The sequence below is a fragment of the Urocitellus parryii genome, chromosome 7 (genome assembly GCF_045843805.1).
Source record: "Urocitellus parryii isolate mUroPar1 chromosome 7, mUroPar1.hap1, whole genome shotgun sequence".
Lineage (NCBI taxonomy): Eukaryota > Metazoa > Chordata > Mammalia > Rodentia > Sciuridae > Urocitellus > Urocitellus parryii.
In genome coordinates, this window is record NC_135537.1 from 142,778 (window position 1) to 164,007 (window position 21,230).

Consider the following 21,230-nt stretch of genomic DNA (forward strand, 5'->3'; position numbering starts at 1 on the left):
GAGGGAAGTTGAGGGCGGGACTTTGAGTCCTCAGAGCCCGGCTCCGGCGCTGGGTGCCGCACGATGCTACCCAGCTGGACGCGAACCCCGAGGGAGGTGAGTTCGCTGGGCGGAGCCTTTGCTTCGGTGTCCCCGGAGTCCCGTGACGGGCGTGGGGGTGGGGGGACCTAGCGGCGCTGGCAGAGGGACCCGGACCTCGGGAGGTGCGCGGCCGCGCGGGGGACTGTGGGAGTGCGGGCGCGGGGAAGGGTCGGCTCGGCCTAGTTTCGGGTCCTGGCCTCGGCGGGATCTGAGGGGCATCTTCAGGTGGGGTGTGCCGCGTCAGGCCCAGCGGAGACTGCCCGGGAGCCGAGGCGTTTTCGAGTGGCCAGGCGCGCGCGAGTGGGGCGGTGCGAGAGAAGGTGTGAGGCTGAGCGGTGCCCGGGACTCCCGGGTGGCGGGGGGACTGGGGGACTCTCGGTGACGTCAGAGGTGCGTAGGGCCCGGGCGGGGCGGGATTCGCTCCTCTCCCGGCGGCCTTCCCAGGTGGCCCCTCGGTAATGGGCGTCCTCTCCAGGTGGAGAGACCTCTGGGGAGGGAGGAGAATTTGGAACTGTTATTGTGGGAGAAGGGACTGGGGCATCGGCCAGGGCCCATCCTGCGGTTCCTGCTGCCAGAACGTCTCTGCTGTGTCTTCAAGTGTCAGATTCAGCCTTTAGCCAGGAGAACCCGCTGCCCAGCTCTTTCAGGTAGTTGGCAGAATCCGTTGCTTTGTGATTGTCATATACAGGTTCGTCGTTTCTGTGCTGCCTGACAGGCAGAGCAGCCCATGGCTCCTGGAACGAGCCGTGTACATCTGGCAGCTAGCTTTGGCTGTGGTTAGATTGGGTCCACCCTGGTAATCCATGCCGTAACCTTAGTTCTTTATGCAATAAAGTCCCTTGTGCTATTTAGTGCAGGATATCTACAGGGTCTTGGAAGTAGGATGTGAACATGGGGAAAGAGTGTTCTGCCTAACACGGATGAAGCGCATGTCTAGGGAACATCCCACTGAGAATAAACAGAGAAAAGCAACGTGTAAAATTAGTGCCAGACTAGTTTGGTACCATTTGTAATTTTTTTTAAACAGGAAAAAAAAGTGCATACGTGTATTTGCTTGTGTAAGCCTAGAATAATCTGGAAGGACATTTCAAAGTGGAAAGGAGAACCAAGTGACTGGGACATTTTTTAACTTTTTCTTTAAACCTTTTAAATTTTGAGCTATGTGACTCAAAACTCCTATTCAGAACAATGATGAGAATTCAAGGTAATTTAAAATAAAATGTACTGAATAAATGTTGGAGATGATTTAAATTCCCCCATGAATGGGAAGAGTGGAAATTCCTTCCAAGGAATCTGGGCATCTGCTCCCAGGGCAGGCAGACACACCATCACTGACAGTCTTATAACTCCCTCTCAAGTTTCCTGCTGTGCATCTACTACTGAATGGATGGGAACCTTAGTGTATTCCCTGCTCTGAGTCTCATCTTACACCATCCTTCTGCACACACTTCCAAGTTAATCTTTTGAGACATTTTGGTTTTTTGTCTCCTGATTTAGAAATGCAGCCAAGGCCTTACTGCATCAGCCAACCAGTGCCTCCTAACAGTCTGTCCCCAGTGACATCCCTTGAGCTCTGTCCTTACCTCCTTGTCTTCTCTCATAAGCTTTGTCTTTAAACTTGCTCTCTGGCCTCCTCACTCTGTTGTGCGTTCCTCTGTGATCTCAACCCAGCAGCCCTGGGTGATGTCTGCTGTCATCCCTACTCCTTGCACCTTTCTCCTGCCACCCTTCTTCAGAGAAGCCCTCTCTCAGATCCTCTCCAGGTCCCCTTGACTGCACCTCACCAATATCCCCTTGACTCTATCTAAATCCAATGTGGAACAGAATATCCCTTCTTCCAGGAAAGGCAGAAAAGAATACCATTGTCAAGGACAGAGTTTATGCTTTTTCACAGAATAGTGAGAGGCTGCTCCCCTGTTATCCTCTAAACACCTGCAGCCTTCAAAGGCCTGTATGCTGCATAGCCTCACTGAGTGCAGGCAGCAACCCAACTGCAAGGCCCATGGGACCCATTACAGTGCCTTTTCCCGGCTCCCTCATTTTTCTGTCTATACACTAGCTGCCCCACTGTTCCTCTGACGACATGCATGCCCCTGCCCTCTTCAGTCTTTGCATTCACATTGCCTCTGCCTGGGACTTCTCTTCCCCAGTGTCACAATACTCCATCTCTCACCTTTAGGTCACTTTCTTGGTGAGGATTTCCTGACAACCCTAGTTAAAATGTCCCTGTCTTCCCTGTTACCGCTAACCAGAGCAGTTGTTTTATTTCACTGATGCATTTGCTGTGATGATACCTTAGTGAGTTTTATGAGGGCATTGTTTGCTGTTGTGTTCCACATAAAACCCCAGAACAGATTCTAGCATATAGTGATGTTCAGAAATCCTGAAAAAGAGTATCCTAGAGGAGAAATCGAGGTCATATGTTGACATTTTCCAATTGAGTTTCTACCAACTTTTTCTGTCTGCCTTCTCTACTTCTGAGGGGCAGGGAATCAGCAGTATCTATTGGGAGTGCAGTGTCAGCAAGGAGATAGTTTGTCAAGCCCCACATCCTGGTGGGCCTCTAGGCCTGTTGGGGGCAGTGGGTGTGGTAATTTAGTAATTCAGTAATTTAGTCCATGTGAGAAGCCTGTGTGTCTCCAGGTGGGAGTGTCCCATCTCCTGCCCAGAGAGAGTGATTAGGACTGAAAATGAGCCCAAGTTTGAATATCTTCACAGAATAGGGGGTGTTACTGCCTCCTAACAGACTTGCTCAGGAAGTGAAGTGAACCTTGGAATGCCAACAGGGAAAGGGAACTGAGAGAATTGAGCAAGATCAGTGAGTGAAGTGGGAGGACATCCCAGGTAGATGGAGATGGGAATACCCCGTGGCTGTTGCTGAGTGCATCTGGGACAACCCAACCACTAGGATTTGTAGGCACTGGCACATAATGATCATATGTATGTCTATAGCACAGGCTGCCCCTGGCCACTCAATCTTGGGTCTGCTGCTTCCCTGAAATAGATAGGTCTTATGCATTCACCTTTATGGCATTGTGTCAGGAAGTAGGCTCTGTGACTATTGCTCTCCTCCTATAATGGTGGGCCTGAGCCCTGTAGGGAAATGCCTTCAGAGTACAAGGACTCATGCAACCCTGGCTCATGATTCTGTGTCCGTATGGCTGACTGTCTCTCCTCTTGGGTCTAGAATCAGGGAACATAGCATTAGTCTCTGATGCCTGGCAACCTCAGGCCCTTTTCAGGTCTCTGGCTGCAGGGGTAGAGTAAGAGACTTCTGCCTGGTGAGAGGGTGGATCCCTGTAGCTGACATCTTTGCACACTCACCTCTGTCCTTGCCGGTTTTCAGATTCCAGCTATTTCCAGCCTCAGAACTTGCCTCTAGGAGGCAGAAATGGAGCCCACAGCTTCAGGACCATCCCCTTGGACCCCTGTATCACAGACCTGTGTGAGTGATACTCCTCCTGTGACCCACCCTGGTTCTTTAGTCTTTGGGCTCCTCCACTTTGGCATTAATGAGCTGGAAGCCATACACCCTCACCATTAGCAACCAGGTACTGGGAACATATTTCCTACTGGTGTCCTCATTCTGGGGAGATGATGTCCATGTCATCCTATTCTCACCTCTAGGAGCATCATGCCTCATGGACTCAAGGGGCTGAGGCTGACCATCAGAAAGTAAGTTGACCTGGCCTGGCCCCTGGTGTCCTGAACAGGCTTCTGGCTTCTTTCTTGAGACAGAGGGCTATAACATGATGGTTATCAGAGTCCTTTGCTGTCTGCTGTAGCCCTGACCCCTTCCAAGCCCAGTGACCAGACTGGTGGCAGTCTCTGCCTCAGGATTCTTTCCTATACCTTCCTGGTGGTATTCACACTGCCCAGCTGCTCCTATTGCCCTAAGAACTCTTTTAGAGAGCACTTTGGGGGGAAAACTTTTTTTTGGGGGGGGGGGGAACAGCTCCCTCATGGATCTTTTGCTTCCTTTGTTTGGGTCAGTCAGTGGCTATGTTACTCTGGCAAGACCCTGGGTGGATGGGGATGGTTAGGCTAAGGGTATACGTGTGTAGGAGAGTCCTGCACATGTGGAAGAGAACAGATTCTAAAAAGAAGTGAAGAGCAGGTAGAGAATGGTCCCCAGAAGTGGCCCCAAGGAGCAGGCCTGCTCATCAGCCTGAGCAGAGGTAGAATGTTAAGCAGACTGCCAAGGATCCCTGCTGGGAGTGGTGAGAAGGGAGTGGTGAGAGAATCCCAGAGCCTTGCTCTGCACCTTGGTGGGGGAGAGATAGGCTAATGGGGGTTCATGTTTTAAAAGCCACTGTGGAGCCATCAGAATAGGCAACCCCAAACACTTGCTCCTCTACGTAAATATTCAAAAAGCAGAAACTGTCAGAAATCTAGAAAATTGTTAAACCTTGACAACAACCAAACAATGAATCAAGAAAAAGGCAACTTTAAGGGCTGGGGTATATAGCTCAGTTAGTAGAGTGCTTGCCTTGCATGCATAATGCCCTGGGTTTGATCTTCAGGACCACAAAAAAAGAAAAAAAAGAGAAAGGCAATTTTAAAATGGTAGGAAGTTTTTGTGGTACTCTTAGTTGCCTGTGTCTCAACCTGTTCCTGGCATTTTTAAAGAAGGCAGCTTGTGTTCTCATCTTGGGACCATGGTCTCTTGTTTCAGGGTGTGTGATAAATAGATCTTACTTAAGAATTGTTGTTTTTGGGCTGGGGATGTGGCTCAAGCAGTAGCGCACTCACTTGGCATGCGTGGGGCCCTGGGTTCAATCCTCAACACCATATAAAAATAAAATAAAGATATTGTATCCACCTAAAACTAAAAAATAAATATTAAAAAAAATTGTTTATTCTAACCTGTCTGGGACTCCCAAAAGGACCGATGCAAGGTGTACATACATCTCTGTTCTTCCTAACTCAGATATTAGAGCAGGAAAGCAGTAGGCTTAACAGCATTGTAAAGTGAACTGAGACCCTCCACAAGCACCTGGGGCATTGATCAGCCACCTGCAGCCCAGGAAGAAAAGCTGGTAAGAGACTTTCTTGGGGGAAAATCAGGATATTCTGAAGCACAGTTAGGGGATTTAGAAAGCCACATTAATGCCCAGGACAGGGTGTGAATGCAGAAAAGGCCTGTAAAGACCATAAGCTTTCATCTCTAGCTGGTCTCTAGGCTCAATGAAAGCAAGAAATGGAGAAGTGTTGTAAACAGTGTTTCAGAAGGGCCCTAGAACAGAACCAGTACACAGATGGTGAAAAGTGTTTTGTTTTTCTTTTGTTCTTAAGATTGGTGGTAATCTGTCAAAATAGTATAGTAGCCAAAGGGTTAGGGATATAACTCAGTGGTAGAACACTTGACAAGCATTCACAAGGCACTGAGTTCAATTCCCAGCATCACCAAAAAAACAAATAAAATCAACACAAAGGAAATAACCCACAGTGTATAAAAAATATAAATTGTGTACAAACCTGTAATCTCAGTGACTCAGGAGACTGAGACAGTCACAAGTTTGAGGCCAGCCTCAGCAAATTAACAAGGCCCTAAGCAACTTGTTGAGACCCTCTTTCAAAATTAAAATATAAAATAAGTAAATAAAATATAAATAAAATAAATAGGACTAGGATGTAACTCAGCAGTAAAGAACTAGATTAAATCCCGAATTCCAGGTCTGGTGCAGTGGCTCATTCCCTGCATAGGCCAGGAAATGGGTTTCCCTTTGGTGGGATGGGCTCGCTGAGAAATAAAAGCTAAGAAAAGTAGAACAGCGAAATGACCACAGAACACAGAAAGTATTTTTTTTTTTTTAGAGAGAGAGAATTTTAATATTTATTTTTTAGTTTTCAGCGGACACAACATCTTTGTTTGTATGTGGTGCTGAGGATCGAACCTGGGCCGCACGCATGCCAGGCGAGCATGCTACCGCTTGAGCCACATCCCCAGCCCCAGAAAGTAATTTCAAGAAGGATACTGAGACAAGCAAAGCTGACCAGACGGGTCCGGCTTCTAACAAAGAAAGGAGCCTATGTTTGCTTTATTTTTTTTTTTTTAATTTTAATATTTATTGTTTAGTTTTCGGCGGACACAACATCCTTGTTTGTATGTGGTGCTGAGGATCGAACCCGGGCCACACGCATGCCAGGCGAGCGCGCTACCGCTTGAGCCACATCCCCAGCCCTGTTTGCTTTATTTTTAACAGAAGACATCAAAGAAATTCTATGGAAAGTTCTTCACCAAAACAGGATAGAGATGGGGGCAGGTAGGCTACTCCGTTCCTAGCAGAGTCATGCCCATCTCCAGTGCTACGTGGGACCCTCTGGCAGAGCGGAGGGGAAGTTCACTTGCATCAGGCAGTCTATCCTGGTGGCACTGCCACAAGAAGTTCCCAGTGCTAGTCTATCCACTCCTTGGCTACGATGCTGAAAAGGTCCTCATGTATTTCACAGATGGCTTCCTGCATATTCCCTCTTTTTACTTTGTAAATGATGAGCTGTTAGTTCAAGCTCCCACATTTTTGTTCTAAGGGTACAACAACCTATTGATACAAAAGAGAATTAGTAGCAAACATATCATACCAATAACATACCATACAGAATGTTTCAGCGTATTTCCAGGATTAAAGTATTTGGTCAGCTAGAGGGTAGGGTTCTTAAGATTGATTTTGCTTTTTTGAATATCCTGGATGTGACAGTGTAACTCCATAAGATCCAGGCTACTATTATTGCTATGCCAAATACCCATTAGATGATTTTTAACCTTTCCATAATCCCATTGGGAAGTATTATATTTGGCCACAATAATAACAGACATATTTATAGTCAGCGTGGCATTTAAGCCTTTTCTTAAAGCAGAAAGCTCATTACCAATATTTATGACAGTAGCTTCCAAGGCATTCAAATTAGTTTCAATCTTTTCATCAATATTTATCTGATTGGGGATGGGGTTGTGGATCAGCAGTAGAGCACTCTTTCCTAGCACGTGTGAGGCCCTGGGTTCAATCCTCAGCATCACATAAAAATACATTTAAAAAAAAAAGGTACAATACCTTTTTGTCCAACTACAACTAAAAAATAAATATTAACAAAACTTATCTGATTATGGAGGGCTTTGGGAGTATTTTGAGCCAAATTATTAAGAAAATTTGCATGTTGAATGTTTTGAGATACAACCACTGAGGCTATTACAATAGAGGTGATGAATGAAATTAAAGCATCCCCTCCAAGAATTATGAAACCAAGAGCTCACTTGGGTCTGGTTAACTGAGCATGCATCTGTTGTAAGATCTGAACACCAGCATCAGCATACCATGGGTCTGAAATGTTGGCTGTAGTAAGACAAAGGATTGGTGAAGCATTAACATTCCTCTCCCTCTGTTAAATCTAGTGATGCAGTTAGTTAGATTGTACCTTTTACAGGCTACAAGATATTTATCACCTTTTTTCTTAACGCTTACATTTCCAGTAACTAAAACATACGGAGATTGAACACAGGCTCATAGGCCATAGCAGGAACCCTTTTTGCAATTCCTGCTATCTGTATAACATAGAAAGTCTGAGGCTACAATTAAGCACCAGAGAGCTTTTCAAATACCACCCTTGCCAAAGGTTAGAATATTACCAATGAAACCTCCAGGAGTCATGGCATCCTTACATAATTGTCTTTTTATCAATTCTTGCAGTCCAGTCCAAAATATATCCACTATTTCTAGAAACTTGTATTGGCAAGACGTTTGTACATTCCATCCATTTAGGAAAGATACCAAACAAATTCTGTTACAGAACAATTAGGACAGTAAGGTATTGGTGGACGTTCTGCCCAGAAGACTGGCTTGTTAGGAGAAAGTCCCATTTTAATAACTGTTAGACATATGTCCTTGAGTCACAGGGGTAGGTAGATTGACTGGTCTACTCATCCCTCCCCACATATGCTGTCTTTTCCTCAAAAGATACCCTTAAACAGCCAGCATGTTTTATCATGGAACCAACATATAAGTAGTTGTCCACAGTAACTAGTATAATTAAATCCAGTCACATGGATGGGTGTAATATGAGCGTCTGTAGAACCAATCAGCATATGAGTATCATTAGTAAATACTGGGATGGATTCTGCAGTTCACATAGCTGGGTGTACTAAAGGTGGATGTGGAAAATATGTCCAGTAGCTTTCTCCATGGACCCTCAGTAGAGCCATCATAGCCACAAACTTTGTAGCTGGAGACTTAGTTTCTCCTTGTTGTTGAACCATCTTTTCAGCCTTTTGCATCATATTCTTCAGTTATTTCCATGATGGCAATTTGGACATTTGGTTTCTCTGTGCCTTTTCTGTCCTTTTCCCTCCTTACTAGCTTCCTCTTCCTCTTGGGGGGTCAGGGCTGACATCTCTAAATGGATCTTTAGTCGTTTGAAACTTGAACATAATTTGTGGACCCAAGAAAGAGGAGAAAAGGGAAAGGGGTAACAAGAACATCTGAAAACAATGGTCAGAATGTCCCAAATTTAATGAAAGATATAAATCTACATGTCCAAGAAGCTCAACAGACCCAGTAGGATAAACTAAAAGATCCACACCAAGTCTTGTTTTAATTAAGTTGTTCAAAGACAACAATGTAACAAGAAAAAGGAGACTCCTCCAGTACAAGGGATCTCAATCAGTAAGGTTAATAGCTGATTTTTCTTCAGAATTCATGGAGGTCAAAATGCAGTGGGATGAATATTAAAGTGCTTAGAGATTCAACCAAGAATTTTAAATGTGGCAAAAATTATCTTTCAAACTAAAAGAGAAACTAAGACATTCCCAAATAGACAACAGCTTGAGGGGGTTTGTTATGGTCCTAAAGGTTAAATGAAAGGACAGTAGACAGAGACTCCAAGACATACAAGAAATAAAGACCTCGAATAAAGGTAATTACATATAAGCAAGTATAAAAATTAGTATTATTGTATTTTTGGTTTGTGAATACACTTTTTTATTTCCCACATGATTTAAAGAACAAGTGCATAAAAAGTAACAAGTCTGGGAACTGGGGTTGTGGCTCAGTGGTAGAGCACTTGCCTATGATCTGTGAGGCACTGGGTTCCATTCTCAGCACCACAGATAAATAAATGAAGGTCCATCAACAACTGGTAAAATATTTAAAAAAAAAAAAAAAGTAACAAGTCTGTGGTTTGGTTTGCTTTTTAGGGGCTGGAAATTGAACTCAGGGCCTCACACATTCTAAGAATGCATTCTACCACTGGTCTGCACCTCCAGCCCAATCAGCCTATAAAATATTTTGAGCCTATAATGAATAATTTTTGTTTGTACTAGGGATTGAACCCAGGGTCACTCAACCAGTGAGCCCCATCCCCAGTTCTTTTTTATATTTTTTAAATTTAGAGACAGGGTCTCAATAAGTTGGTGAGGCTGGCTGTGAACTCACAATCTTCCTGCCTAAGCCTCCCTAGCCACTGGCATGACAGGCATGCACCACCACACCTGGCCTAAAGTAATTTTTGATGACTGCAAATTATAAGAGCTATATAGGAGCAGAATTTTTGTGACTATTGAAGCTAAGTTGGTATTACTTGTTTTAGGATGTTCATGTAAACACTAAGAAAATATATGGCAAATGTATACAGAAGGAATTAAAGAGAAAATTACTTTTGCAAAAAATTAACTGAACCCAAAAGTAGGCAGCAATAGAGGAATTAAGGGATGCAATGTAAAAGATGTACCAAAAACAAATAGCAAAGCCAGGCAAGGTGACACATACCTGTAATCCTAGAGGCTCAGAAAGCTGAGGCAAGAGGATTTCAAGTTCAAAGCCAGCCTCAGCAACTTAATGAGGCCCTGTCTCAAAATAAAAGAGGGCTAGGAATGTGGCTGAGTGGTTAAGTATACCTGGTTTCAATCCCTGGTATCAACAACAACAAATAGCAAAATGTCCTTCCTTTTTACTAACTACTTTAAATGTAAATGGATTAAACTTTCCAGTCAGAAGGCAGGTATTGACAAAATTAATAGAAAAGCACAGTCCAACTGTATGCTGTCTACAGAAGGCTTACTTTAGATTCAAAGATATAAGCTTAAAGTGAAGTGAGATGTGAAAAAAGATGTTCCATGTAAATCATAACCCAAAGAGAACTGGGATGACTATGCTAATATCAGACAAAACAAACTAAGTCAAAATTTCTTACCAGAAAGGAAGGAGGTCATTATATGGAGACCTCAGTCCCCTTATCTCAAAGTATAGCTAGAACATCTAGATAGAATATCATTAAGGTAAGAGGGGACTTGAGCGACACTGAAAATAATTGGACTTGAATGCTTCTGTCCTTCTGAAATTCATTTCTGTTATGAATCTCTAATGTATTGATATTAAAATGAGGATATGGGGAGATGATTAGGATCATAAGTGTACAGCCCCTGTAGAAGAAGGCTGAGATATCTTGGTTGCCCTATGTCTTTCTCTTTTACTACATGAGAACATATAAAAGGTACCATCTATGAGAAACAAGCCTCACCAGACAGTGAATCTGCTGGCACCTTGATCTTGGACTTTCCAGCCTCCAAAATGATGAGCAATACATTTCTGTTGTTTATAAATTACCCAGTGTAAGACTTTGTTGTTTTGGGATGGGGAGTATGGTGGGGACTGAGCCCAGGATCTTGCATATTACTGAGCAGGTGCTCTACCATTGAGCTGTATTTTCAGTCCCTAAGTTATCTTGTTGTGGAAATCCAAACAACCTAAGAGATGGACAAAACATTCCACTCAAAAGAGCAGATAAACTGAGCTGGGGCTGTAGTTCAGTGGCAAAGCACTTGCCTAGCATGCGTGAAGCACTGGATTTGATCCTCAGCACCACATAAAAATTAACAAATGAAATAAAGACATTCTGCCCATCTACAACTACAAAAAATATTTTAAAAAAATAAAGAGCAGATACACATTCTTCTCAGCTCTACGTGGAACATACACTCTATATCAGGTCACAAAACAAATCAAGATTAAGGGCTGGGGTTGTGGCTCTTGTGGTTGAACACTTGCCTAGTATGTGTGGGGCATTGGGTTTGATCCTCAACACCACATTAAAAAAAATAAGTAAAATAAAGGTATTGTGTTCATCTACAACTAAAAGTGTATTTTTAAAAAACAAGATTAAAATCATACAAAGTATTTTTAACCAATAACAGCAGGAAAACTGGAAAATTTCAAAGATGTAGAAGTAAAGCTGCAGTGGCTCAAAGAAATCACAAGGAAAACTAAACAATATCTACAGATTAAATGATTGAGAACACTACCTACCAAAACATAAATGCAGCAAAGGCAATGCCAAAAGAAAGGTTTATTGAAATAAATATCTTCATTAAAAAGGAAGAAAGAGGGCTGAGATTGTAGCTCAGTGGTAGAGTGCTTGCCTCGCAAGCATGAGGCACTGGGTTCGATCCTCAGTACCACATAAAAATAAATAAAAATATTGTGTCCATCTACAACTAAAAAAAAAGAAATTTTTTTAATGGAAGAAAGATATCTAATCAGTAACCTAACTTTACATCTTGAGAAACTACAAAAAGAAGAGCAAACTAAACTCAAAGCTCACAGAAGGAAGCAAATAATAAAGATTAGATCAAAGATGAGTAAAATAGAAAAACCATAGAATCAACACAGACAAAAATTCTTGAAAAGATTAGCAGAAGTGGTAAAACCCTTAGATTTACACAGGACAAAAGATGATGTGACTGATGGGCTGTGGTTGTGGCTCAGTGGTAAAGTGCTCACCTAGCATACGTGAGGCACGGGGTTCAGTCCTCAGCACCACATAGAGATGAAGTGAAGATATTGTGTCCACATAAAACTAAAATAAATAAAAGACGATGTGTCTGAAAGTAGGAATATTATTACCAACCTTACCAAAAAAGGAAGATATAATACTGTGAATGGTTTTGTACCACAGGTTAGATAGCCTGTAAGAAAGCAACAAATTTATAGAAACACAAAAATTATGAAAATTGACTCTATCTAAACATACCAATAACAAATAACAAGTTTGAATTAGTAATTAAAACTCCCAGCATAGAAAAGTTAAGAATTAAACTACCTTCACTGCTAGCATTTAATGAATACCCAACTTTCTCAATTATTTCAGCATATTGAAGAGGAGGGAACATTAATTTATTCTGTAAGGCCAGCAATAAATACCCTGATACCCAAGCCAAACAAAGAACCTATAAAAAAAGAAAATTACAAATCTGTATCACTTATGGCTAAAGATGCAAATCTCTGAAAAGCATAATATCAAACTAAATCCAGGAACATCTTAAAAGTATTCTATCCTATGACCACATGGGGTTTAGCCCAGGAGTAGAAGAGTATTTCAGCTCCAAGAGAGCCAATCAGTGTGATCCACCAAAGGAACAGAAAGAAGTATGAAAACCATGATCACCTCAACTCATGCAGAAAAAAACTGGGCAAATTCCAACTTTCATGATTTTAAAAAAACCAAACTAACTGATAAAAGGCACATGGGGAAAAACCACAGCTGACATCATGGTCAGAAGTAAAAGACTGACATTTGCCCTAATATCAGGAACAGGAGAGAGATGGCCTGCATCACCACTGCTGCTCAGCATTGTACTGGAAGTACAGATTCCAGAGCAGTTAGACAAGAAAATGAAATAACCAATGTCCAAAGCAGAAAGAAAGATGTAAAATGATTTGCATAAGACAACTCCATATATATGAACCACAGAATCCACAGGAAAACTACTAGAGCTAATAAATTCAGCAAAATTTTGGGGCCCAGATCACTGTTTACACACACCAGCAATGAACCAATCTGAAGGGGAATTAAGAACACACTTCTGGGCTGGAGATGTGGCTCAAGCGGTAGCGCGCTCGCCTGGCATGCGTGCGGCCCGGGTTCGATCCTCAGCACCACATACCAACAAAGATGTTGTGTCCGCCAAGAACTAAAAAATAAATATTAAAAAAAAAAAAAAGAACACACTTATATTTACATTAGCATCAATGGTAGGGGGAAATCCCAGGAATAATTTTAACCAAGAAGATATAAAACTTATTCACCAAAGACTGCAAAACATTGTTAAAAGAGATCAAAGCAAGCAAAAAAACAGAAGACATCATGTGTTCACAACTCGGAGGACCTAATATTCTTAAGATGCCCAAACTATTCAAAATGGCATACAGATTCAGTGCAATTTCTATCAAAATTTCAGTGGCATTTTTTTTGCAGAACCTAAAAAGTTCATCCTTAAATTCATGTGGAATTACAAAGGGCCCTGAATGGCCAGTCTTGGAGAACAGAGTTGGAGGATTTACATGACTCAGTTTCAGGCTTACTACAAAGCTGCAGTAGTCAAAATTGTTTGGTCCTGTCACGAAGGTGGAATTGACTATCTAGAAATAAATCCATACATCTGTGACCAGTTGCTTTTTAGCAGGGATGATAAGATCTTCCAGTCAATGAGGAAAGATAGCCCTTCAACACATGGCACTGTAACAAGTAGACATCCCCACGCAACCCAACATCCCAGAGTTGGAACCAGGCACAGCAGTGCACACCTGTGATCCTGGCAACTCAGGAGGCTGAGGAGGAAGATCACAAGTTCAAGGCAAAGTTTTATTTTGTTTTGGTTTTATTAATTTTTTAGTTGTTGATGGATTTTTATTTATTTTTATTTATTTATATGTGGTGCTGAGACTCAAACCCATTGCCTCGCACATGCTAGGCAAGCACTGTACCACTGAGCTACAATCCCAGCCCAAGGCAAAGTTTGATCACTAGTTTTGAGTCTCAAGTTTTCAAAAAGGGTGGGGGGACTTGGGCTGTATCTCAATGGTAAAGCACCTCTGGGTTCAATCCCCAGTACAAAAAAAAAATGAAGCTGGATTCCTACCAGTGCTGTATACAGAAATTAATTGAAATGAATCAAAGATATTAAGAGCTTAGAAAGCATCAAAGTCTTGGAAGGAAATAGGAGCAAATCTTCATAACCCTGCATTTGGCAATGGATTCATTAGAACATCGAAGGCACAAGCAACAAAAGAAAAATAAATGAATTTGACTTGATCAATCAAAGGACATTATCAAGAAAGTGCAAAGACATCCTACATAATGGGGACAAATCTTTGTAAATCATGTTATGTGATAAAGGTCTAGTACTGGAATATATTAAAGAAGTCTTACAATCCAACAATAAAACAACCCACCTTAAAAATGGACAAGGAGCCAGGTGTGGTGGCACATGCCTGTAATCCCAGCAACTTGTGAAGTTGAGGCAGGTTTGCAAGTCCAAGACCAGCCTCAGCAACTTGCAAGATTCTGTCTCAAAATACATTTTGAAAAATGGGCTAGGGAAATAGCTCAGTAGTAGAGCAACCCTTGGTTCTATCCCCATTACCGGAGCAGGCAATGGGTTTGGAGGGCTGTGGGTGGGCAAAAGACTGACTACAAATAAATGACTAACAAATGAAAAGAGGCTTAACATCATTAGTCACTAAAGAACTGCAAATCAAAACCAGAATCAGATTGCCACTAGAGTGTCTGTCCACAATAAAAATAAAAAAAGAGAGACTGCTCCGTAATGAAGGGTGGGTGGTTGCATAGCACTGTGAATGTGCTAAATGCCACCAAGTTGCTTACTGTAGAATAGTTAACTTCCATAGTGTGAGTTCCACCCTAATAAATCCTGAAATGGAAACAGAATCCCCTGCAAGAGGTGGGCATAGTGGAGCCACCTGAATGTGAGGTGTTTCTTTGGGGTCTGCACCACAGGTGGGCTGGCCTTGCACTGAGATTGCTGCTACACCCCATGATCTGTGACAGGTGATAGTCATGTGGGATCCCAGGAGTGTGGTCATGGCTGACGGACTCGAAGCCATCTTGCACACATCTGAAAGCCATTATTCAAACACCATTCACAGAAAGGTATTGTCTCCCAAAGGAAATACTGTCAGATGATTTTGTGCTAGAAGGGCTGACTTCCAGTACATAGAGTGTAGTGCAGGCAACTGTTTACTGTCAGATCTTTTCCTTTGCCTTTAAACAAAAGTTTTAGTAATATTTCCTAGGTTTTCCTAAATGGAAACTATTTTTCTGATTTTTATATTTCCTTTCTAAAGAACTTTTTATCATTCTTTGCTACAGTTTGCAGGTTGCAGAGATGAAGTACATCAAATTTAATAAGTCCATAAAGTGATCTTCTACCATTCACAGAATTCATTTTTGATTCCTGTCTCAATAAATTTAAATTAAACAGTGACTCAGGCTAGAAAGCCCTATTGTCACACCAGTGACATTCAGTCAGGACACCAGATTCCGCTGGCAGACTGTATTTTATGGCTAGCAGGCTTATACTGGTTTTGAGGGGTTTTTAAGGGTTGTTTTTAAAAAAACAACAAAGATCATTTGACAAACCAAGCAACCAAAAAGCTTCAGATAGGTTGTCTTTGACCTGTACAGAAAATCATTACTGACTGCTGTGTCATTGCCACAGCCTTCATTGATCCCCATCCTGACCCTTTTCCATCCACACCGATGGAAGAGAGAAAGGACTCCCCGCAAGTCTTGGCAGGAGAGTGGAGGCACAGAAGCTCCAGGCTATCCATGGCAGGGCTGACTCCCCCCATGCAGACCGTGCTTGTCCTGCTAGTCCTCCTAGAAGCCCAACAGCATGTGGCCACAATGTTTCTAGACCCCATGGAGCCCGGGTTCCTGCAGTCTGTGTGGAGAATGACACAAAGGGCAACAGGAAGGAAAGAGGCACCACTGTCCCTGTAGGCATAGGTAGCAGTTCCATGGGTGTACTGCATCCTGCAGGGGCACTGTGGCTGAGAGTGCCTGTGAGAAGCATGAAGCCTCATCATATGAGTGCAGCAGGCAGCAGCTGGGCCTGTGAGGGCTGGCCATGTGGCCAGATCAGTCTGTAGTGATGCCATGGGCAGCTCCTGGGCACAGATATGTCCATGCTGGAAGCAAGTTCTGGATGTCACAGATAGAATAGGGAGAAGCAATGAGAGAACAGGACAAAGGTACCATCAGACCAAGGAGGCAGCACAGGGCACTGGAAGGGTACCCCTCACCACTAAGCATCAGTGACTGCAGCTGGCAGTCCTATGTCGGGGAGTGGTCAAGGCAGTATAGGAGACAGCAGGGACAGGTGATGAAGACAAGGGGGGTGGCATGCATACAGTGGTCAGAGAAAGGCTGTCTAGCAAGGTGTGTTTGAGCAGAGGCCAGCAGGAAGGCCACATGGAGAGTGTTCCAGGCAGGGTGAGCACCATAACTTGGAACTGGCTTTGCTTCTTATGAAGGAACAGGCTGCTGCTCATCTGAAGTAGGCTTTATCTCCCATGCTGGTGAATCCTGAGACCAAGCCTGAATGCCACAAGCTGGCACTGAGAGAACAAAAGATAGGCCTAAGAGGTTTTTGGTATAAAGAAAAAAGGGTAAAATGTGTAACAATGTAAGAAAGCATGTGATTTTCCTTGTATGATTGGGAGGGCACCTGAATTGGGGCATATTCTCAATTAGAGCTCACTGACCTTGCTGATGGCCTACTATGGGTGTGACAGGAAGTGGGAGCCAAAAGCCACCCCGAGTCTTGACCTGAGCCAGTGTGCAGGCTGGTGCATTCTTGAAATGTGGATCCTAGGGAGGGTGGGTTCCCTCCCTCCCTCCCTCCCTCCCTCCCTCCCTCCCTCCCTCCCTCCCTTCCTTCCTTCCTTCCTTCCTTTCTTTTTAATAATGTTATTGTATTATTTTTACCTTTATTTTATTTATTTATAAACCCAATGCCTCATACATGCTAGGCAAGCACTCTACCACTGAGCTATATCCACAGCCCCGAGGTTGGGATCTTGATCATCCTTAGCTCCCCTGCAACCTTGTCACCTCAGCTCTTACAGCCTTTCCCTGGGCTTTTTGCAAGACCAGGGGCTGCTACTGGCAGTGGGATCTCTGCTCTCTTCACCAGCTCCTCCATAGAGGTGAGGTCAGCAGCTCTGCAGACCCATCTGTGTCTGCTGTTCCTGTCACTGCGGTTCCTTATATAACTTTAGTGTTTGTTGTTTCAGATTGTGGTATTAGGACAGAGGACAAGGAGTTTCACCCAAAGGAAGACGTTTTGGAGGATTTGGAATCACAGGCAGAAATGTCAGAAGACTGTGCTGGTGATATTTCCCAGGTATCTGAGCTTGGAGAACTTTGTGATGACATATTAGCCAGAGACTGGGGTGTCCCTGAAGGCAAGAGCCTGGGGCAATCCACACACCGGGATGGAGATTTGATGTCAGTAACAGTACTCCTTAAGGGCCCTTTAGGGGAGAAAGGTCTGGACTGCAGTGGTGTTGACCAAAGCTTCAATCTGAGCCCCTGCCAGATGACACATCAGGAAGTCCCTACAAAAGAGAAGCTACATCCAGATGACACATATGGCCAGAGCTTTCAACACAGTGTGTACCTAAGTGGCCATGAGGGGCTTCCCATAGCTGAAAGCCCACTCATATGTAATGGGTGTGGAAAAACCTTCAGTGGCAACCTTGACCTTATTCAGCATCAGATAAACAGCACTGGAGAGAAGTCCTGTGAGTGCAGTGAATGTGGAACACCCTTCAGTCAGAACTCAGTTGTTAAAAAACCCCAGCGAGCTCACTTGAATATGAAAGCCTACCAGGGGCACACAGGCCCTGCTGGGCATCAGGGTCTCCCCAGCAATGAGAAGCTGTATGTGTGTAATGAATGTGGGAAAGCCTTCAGCCAGAACTCAAGCCTTAAAAAGCACCAAAAGTCTCACATGAATGAGAAGCCCTATGAATGCAACGAATGTGGGAAGGCTTTCAGGCGCAGCTCCAACCTCATTCAGCATCAAAGAATCCATTCAGGGGAGAAACCATATGTGTGTGAGGAATGTGGTAAGGCCTTCAGGCGGAGCTCAAATCTCATTAAACACCACAGGGTTCACACGGGTGAGAAGCCTTTCGAGTGTAAGGAGTGTGGGAAGGCCTTCAGCCAGAGCGCACACCTCAGGAAGCACCAGAGGGTTCACACTGGAGAAAAGCCCTATGAATGTAACGATTGTGGCAAACCCTTCAGTCGTGTCTCCAACCTCATTAAGCATCACAGGGTTCACACTGGAGAGAAGCCTTACAAGTGCAGCGACTGTGGGAAAGCCTTTAGTCAGAGTTCCAGCCTTATTCAGCACCGACGAGTTCACACTGGAGAGAAACCTCACGTGTGCAGCGTGTGTGGAAAAGCTTTCAGTTACAGCTCAGTGCTCAGGAAGCACCAGATAATCCACACAGGAGAGAAGCCGTATGGATGTGGTATCTGTGGAAAGGCCTTCAGCCACAGCTCAGCCCTCATCCAGCATCAGGGCGTGCACACTGGCGACAAGCCCTACGAGTGCCGCGAATGTGGGAAGACCTTTGGTCGCAGCTCCAACCTCATCCTTCACCAGCGAGTCCACACTGGAGAGAAACCCTATGAATGCACTGAGTGTGGAAAGACCTTTAGCCAGAGCTCAACCCTTATTCAGCACCAGAGGATTCATAATGGGTTGAAACCCCATGAATGTAACCAGTGTGGTAAGGCCTTCAACCGAAGCTCCAATCTCATTCACCACCAGAAAGTTCACACTGGAGAGAAGCCCTATACGTGTGTTGAGTGTGGTAAGGGCTTCAGCCAGAGCTCACACCTTATTCAGCATCAGATAATCCACACTGGTGAGAGGCCATATAAATGCAGTGAGTGTGGGAAGGCCTTCAGTCAGCGTTCAGTTCTGATCCAACACCAGAGGATTCACACTGGGGTGAAGCCCTACAACTGCGCTACTTGTGGGAAAGCCTTCAGCCAGCGGTCAAAGCTGATTAAACACCAGTTGATTCATACCAGGGAGTAACTTGTGGGCTAAAAGGAGTAAAACTGAACCATGGTTCCTTTCTGACACCTGTGGACCCTTGTTTCAGCCTCTCCCTTCCCAGGCCTGAGGCTCACTCACTGCCCTCCACTCCATACAAAGCCTGGAGCCCTCCTTGGAAACACTCTTTCCAAGACTCCCTCCCCTTCCATTGCTTTCAGATCCTGTGACCTCTCGTCTATGTTTTTTCTGTTTTATTTTTATTATGAGCAGACTGTCACATTGGTTAGGTGGCACAGAACATGAGGGCCACATATTCATGAATGAAGTTTATCATGATGATGAAAATTACCAAAAAGTAAAGTGATCTTTGATTGGAGATAACCACCGTAACTCTTTTGTTAGTCATGGGAGTGAGTTCTCTGTCAGTGACTCTATATATATGTATATATTTACATGTATACATATATATACACACACACGAATATATACATACATATATTTACACACACATATTTTTTTTTAATATGACATCAAGTGGAGGGAGTTTTCAGGTCTGATTGCTCTCTTATTGTCCCCAGAGGTGGTATGCCAAGTATTCATTCTTCTGTCCCTCCCTTTCTGCAACTTGTACCCAGACCCCCACTGCCTTGCTTCCCTGTGCATACCTGTGGTCAGTTAGTCATCCTTGCTGCTGTGCTATGACCCAGGTCCTAGCCTCTGGTTTCTGTGCCTCCAGTGCTGGACCCACAATGGCAGCTCTCTCTTTGTAACTCCTTTTCCAGTGAGGAAGCTTCCAGGATCAATCTTCTCCCAGATCAATCTTCATCACCAGACATCTTTTAAGCAAGTACCAGGTGCCCTGCCCTAGGGCCCACCTCCTCAGTGTCCCCTATGCCCTGAAAAGGAGAAAGGTTAGGTGCAACATAGATGTTACAAGAGAGGCCTCTGAACTCCAGCCAGCAAGTTGCAACAACAGAGTGTCGCAGGACCCAGACAGAATCTGACCTACCACCTGTCAGTAAATAAAAGTTCTGTTGGGGTACAGCCATGCCTATTTGCTTACACATATCTACAGCAGCTTCTGTGTGGCAGAGTTGAGTAGTTGTAGACATCATATGGCCCACCAAACCAGAGTATTTACTTTCTAGCCTTTAGAGAAGAAGTTTGCAACGTGGCTTTAGGCAGCTACCCTGTGGTAGGTGACTCTCAGGGCCAGGCTTTGCCAGGGGCTCACAGTTGTTGGAGGAATCAAGGTATGATGTCTTGATCAGGAGTATAGTTTGTGCTGTGTAGTGGTTTCCCGTGTACAGTGGATGGTTCCTGAGCAGTTGCCACAGCCTCTGAGGATCCCTCCCTTCTCACCTCTTCCTAGCACTATTCCTCAGGAGGAACATGCAGCCTGAGTTCTTGCTTCAGTCAGTTTTGTGAGAACTAAACATCCTGGTCGTGGCAGCCTTGGTTAGATATTACCATTCATAGAATATTAGAATCTCAGAATCACTAGGAGAGCTAAAGAAACAGGTTTGGGGCCAACTTCAGGAAAGATTCCAGAACCATCTGTGCAGCAGCCCTGCAACTTGTAGGTGTCTACAAGAATCCAAGTGGAGAAATAGAGAGCTGTTAAATGAATCTGAACCTTAAAGCAGATTTGGGATGGAGATGTAAACTTGAAAATCACTGGCATTTTTTTTTTAAGAGAGAATTTTTTTAAATATTTATTTTTAGTTTTTGGTGGACACAACATCTTTATTTTTATGTGGTGCTGAGGATCAAACCCAGAGCCCCGCGCATGCCAGGCGAGCGCGCTACCTCTTGAGCCACGTCCCCAGCCCCATCACTGGCATTTTTTAAGATGTGGGACTAGGAATGTAGCTTAGTGGTAGAGCTTTTGCTTAACATGTCTGGGGCCCTGAGTTCAGTTCCAAGCACTGCCAAAAATAATAATAAAATGGGATATGAATCTCTGGAAAAGCATGAGATAACTAGGGAGAGGACTAGGAAGGGAACTCGGGACAGAGGACTGATACTCCCATTGGCTAGTGAGAAGGTGGGTCTTGAGACACCCAGCATTAAATATTGTTGCAGGAGGAGCAACACAGTACCTGTGGGGAAGAGAGACGCAAGTGACCAGGAGTGGTTACCACATCAAACGCTGTGGTGAAGAGATGTGGCTGCCCAAAGACCTGCTTCGTTGAAGTAGGAGAGCAGGAAGGAGCCAGGCAGTGTGAGGCTGGTGGAAGTGGAAGGAAGAATGAATTAAGCCCTTCCAAAGCCAAGAGGG

The 21,230-nt window shown here is 44.0% G+C and overlaps 1 protein-coding gene across 2 annotated transcripts; it reads left to right on the plus strand.

Moving 5' to 3' along the window:
- Nucleotides 1-16: 16 nt before the first annotated feature.
- Znf16 (zinc finger protein 16) lies at nt 17-21,019 on the plus strand. 2 transcript variants are annotated; one of them, XM_077801082.1, is made up of 2 exons: nt 17-96; nt 17,166-21,019. In XM_077801082.1, exon 2 carries the CDS (start codon nt 17,243-17,245, stop codon nt 18,986-18,988), a length of 1,746 nt encoding a protein of 581 aa, XP_077657208.1. In that variant the 5' UTR covers nt 17-96; nt 17,166-17,242; the 3' UTR covers nt 18,989-21,019. The 2 variants fall into 2 exon arrangements, with proteins under 2 accessions (XP_077657208.1, XP_077657207.1); XM_077801081.1 differs by lacking the exon at nt 17-96 and adding an exon at nt 3,446-3,526.
- The last annotated feature ends 211 nt before the right edge of the window (nt 21,020-21,230 follow it).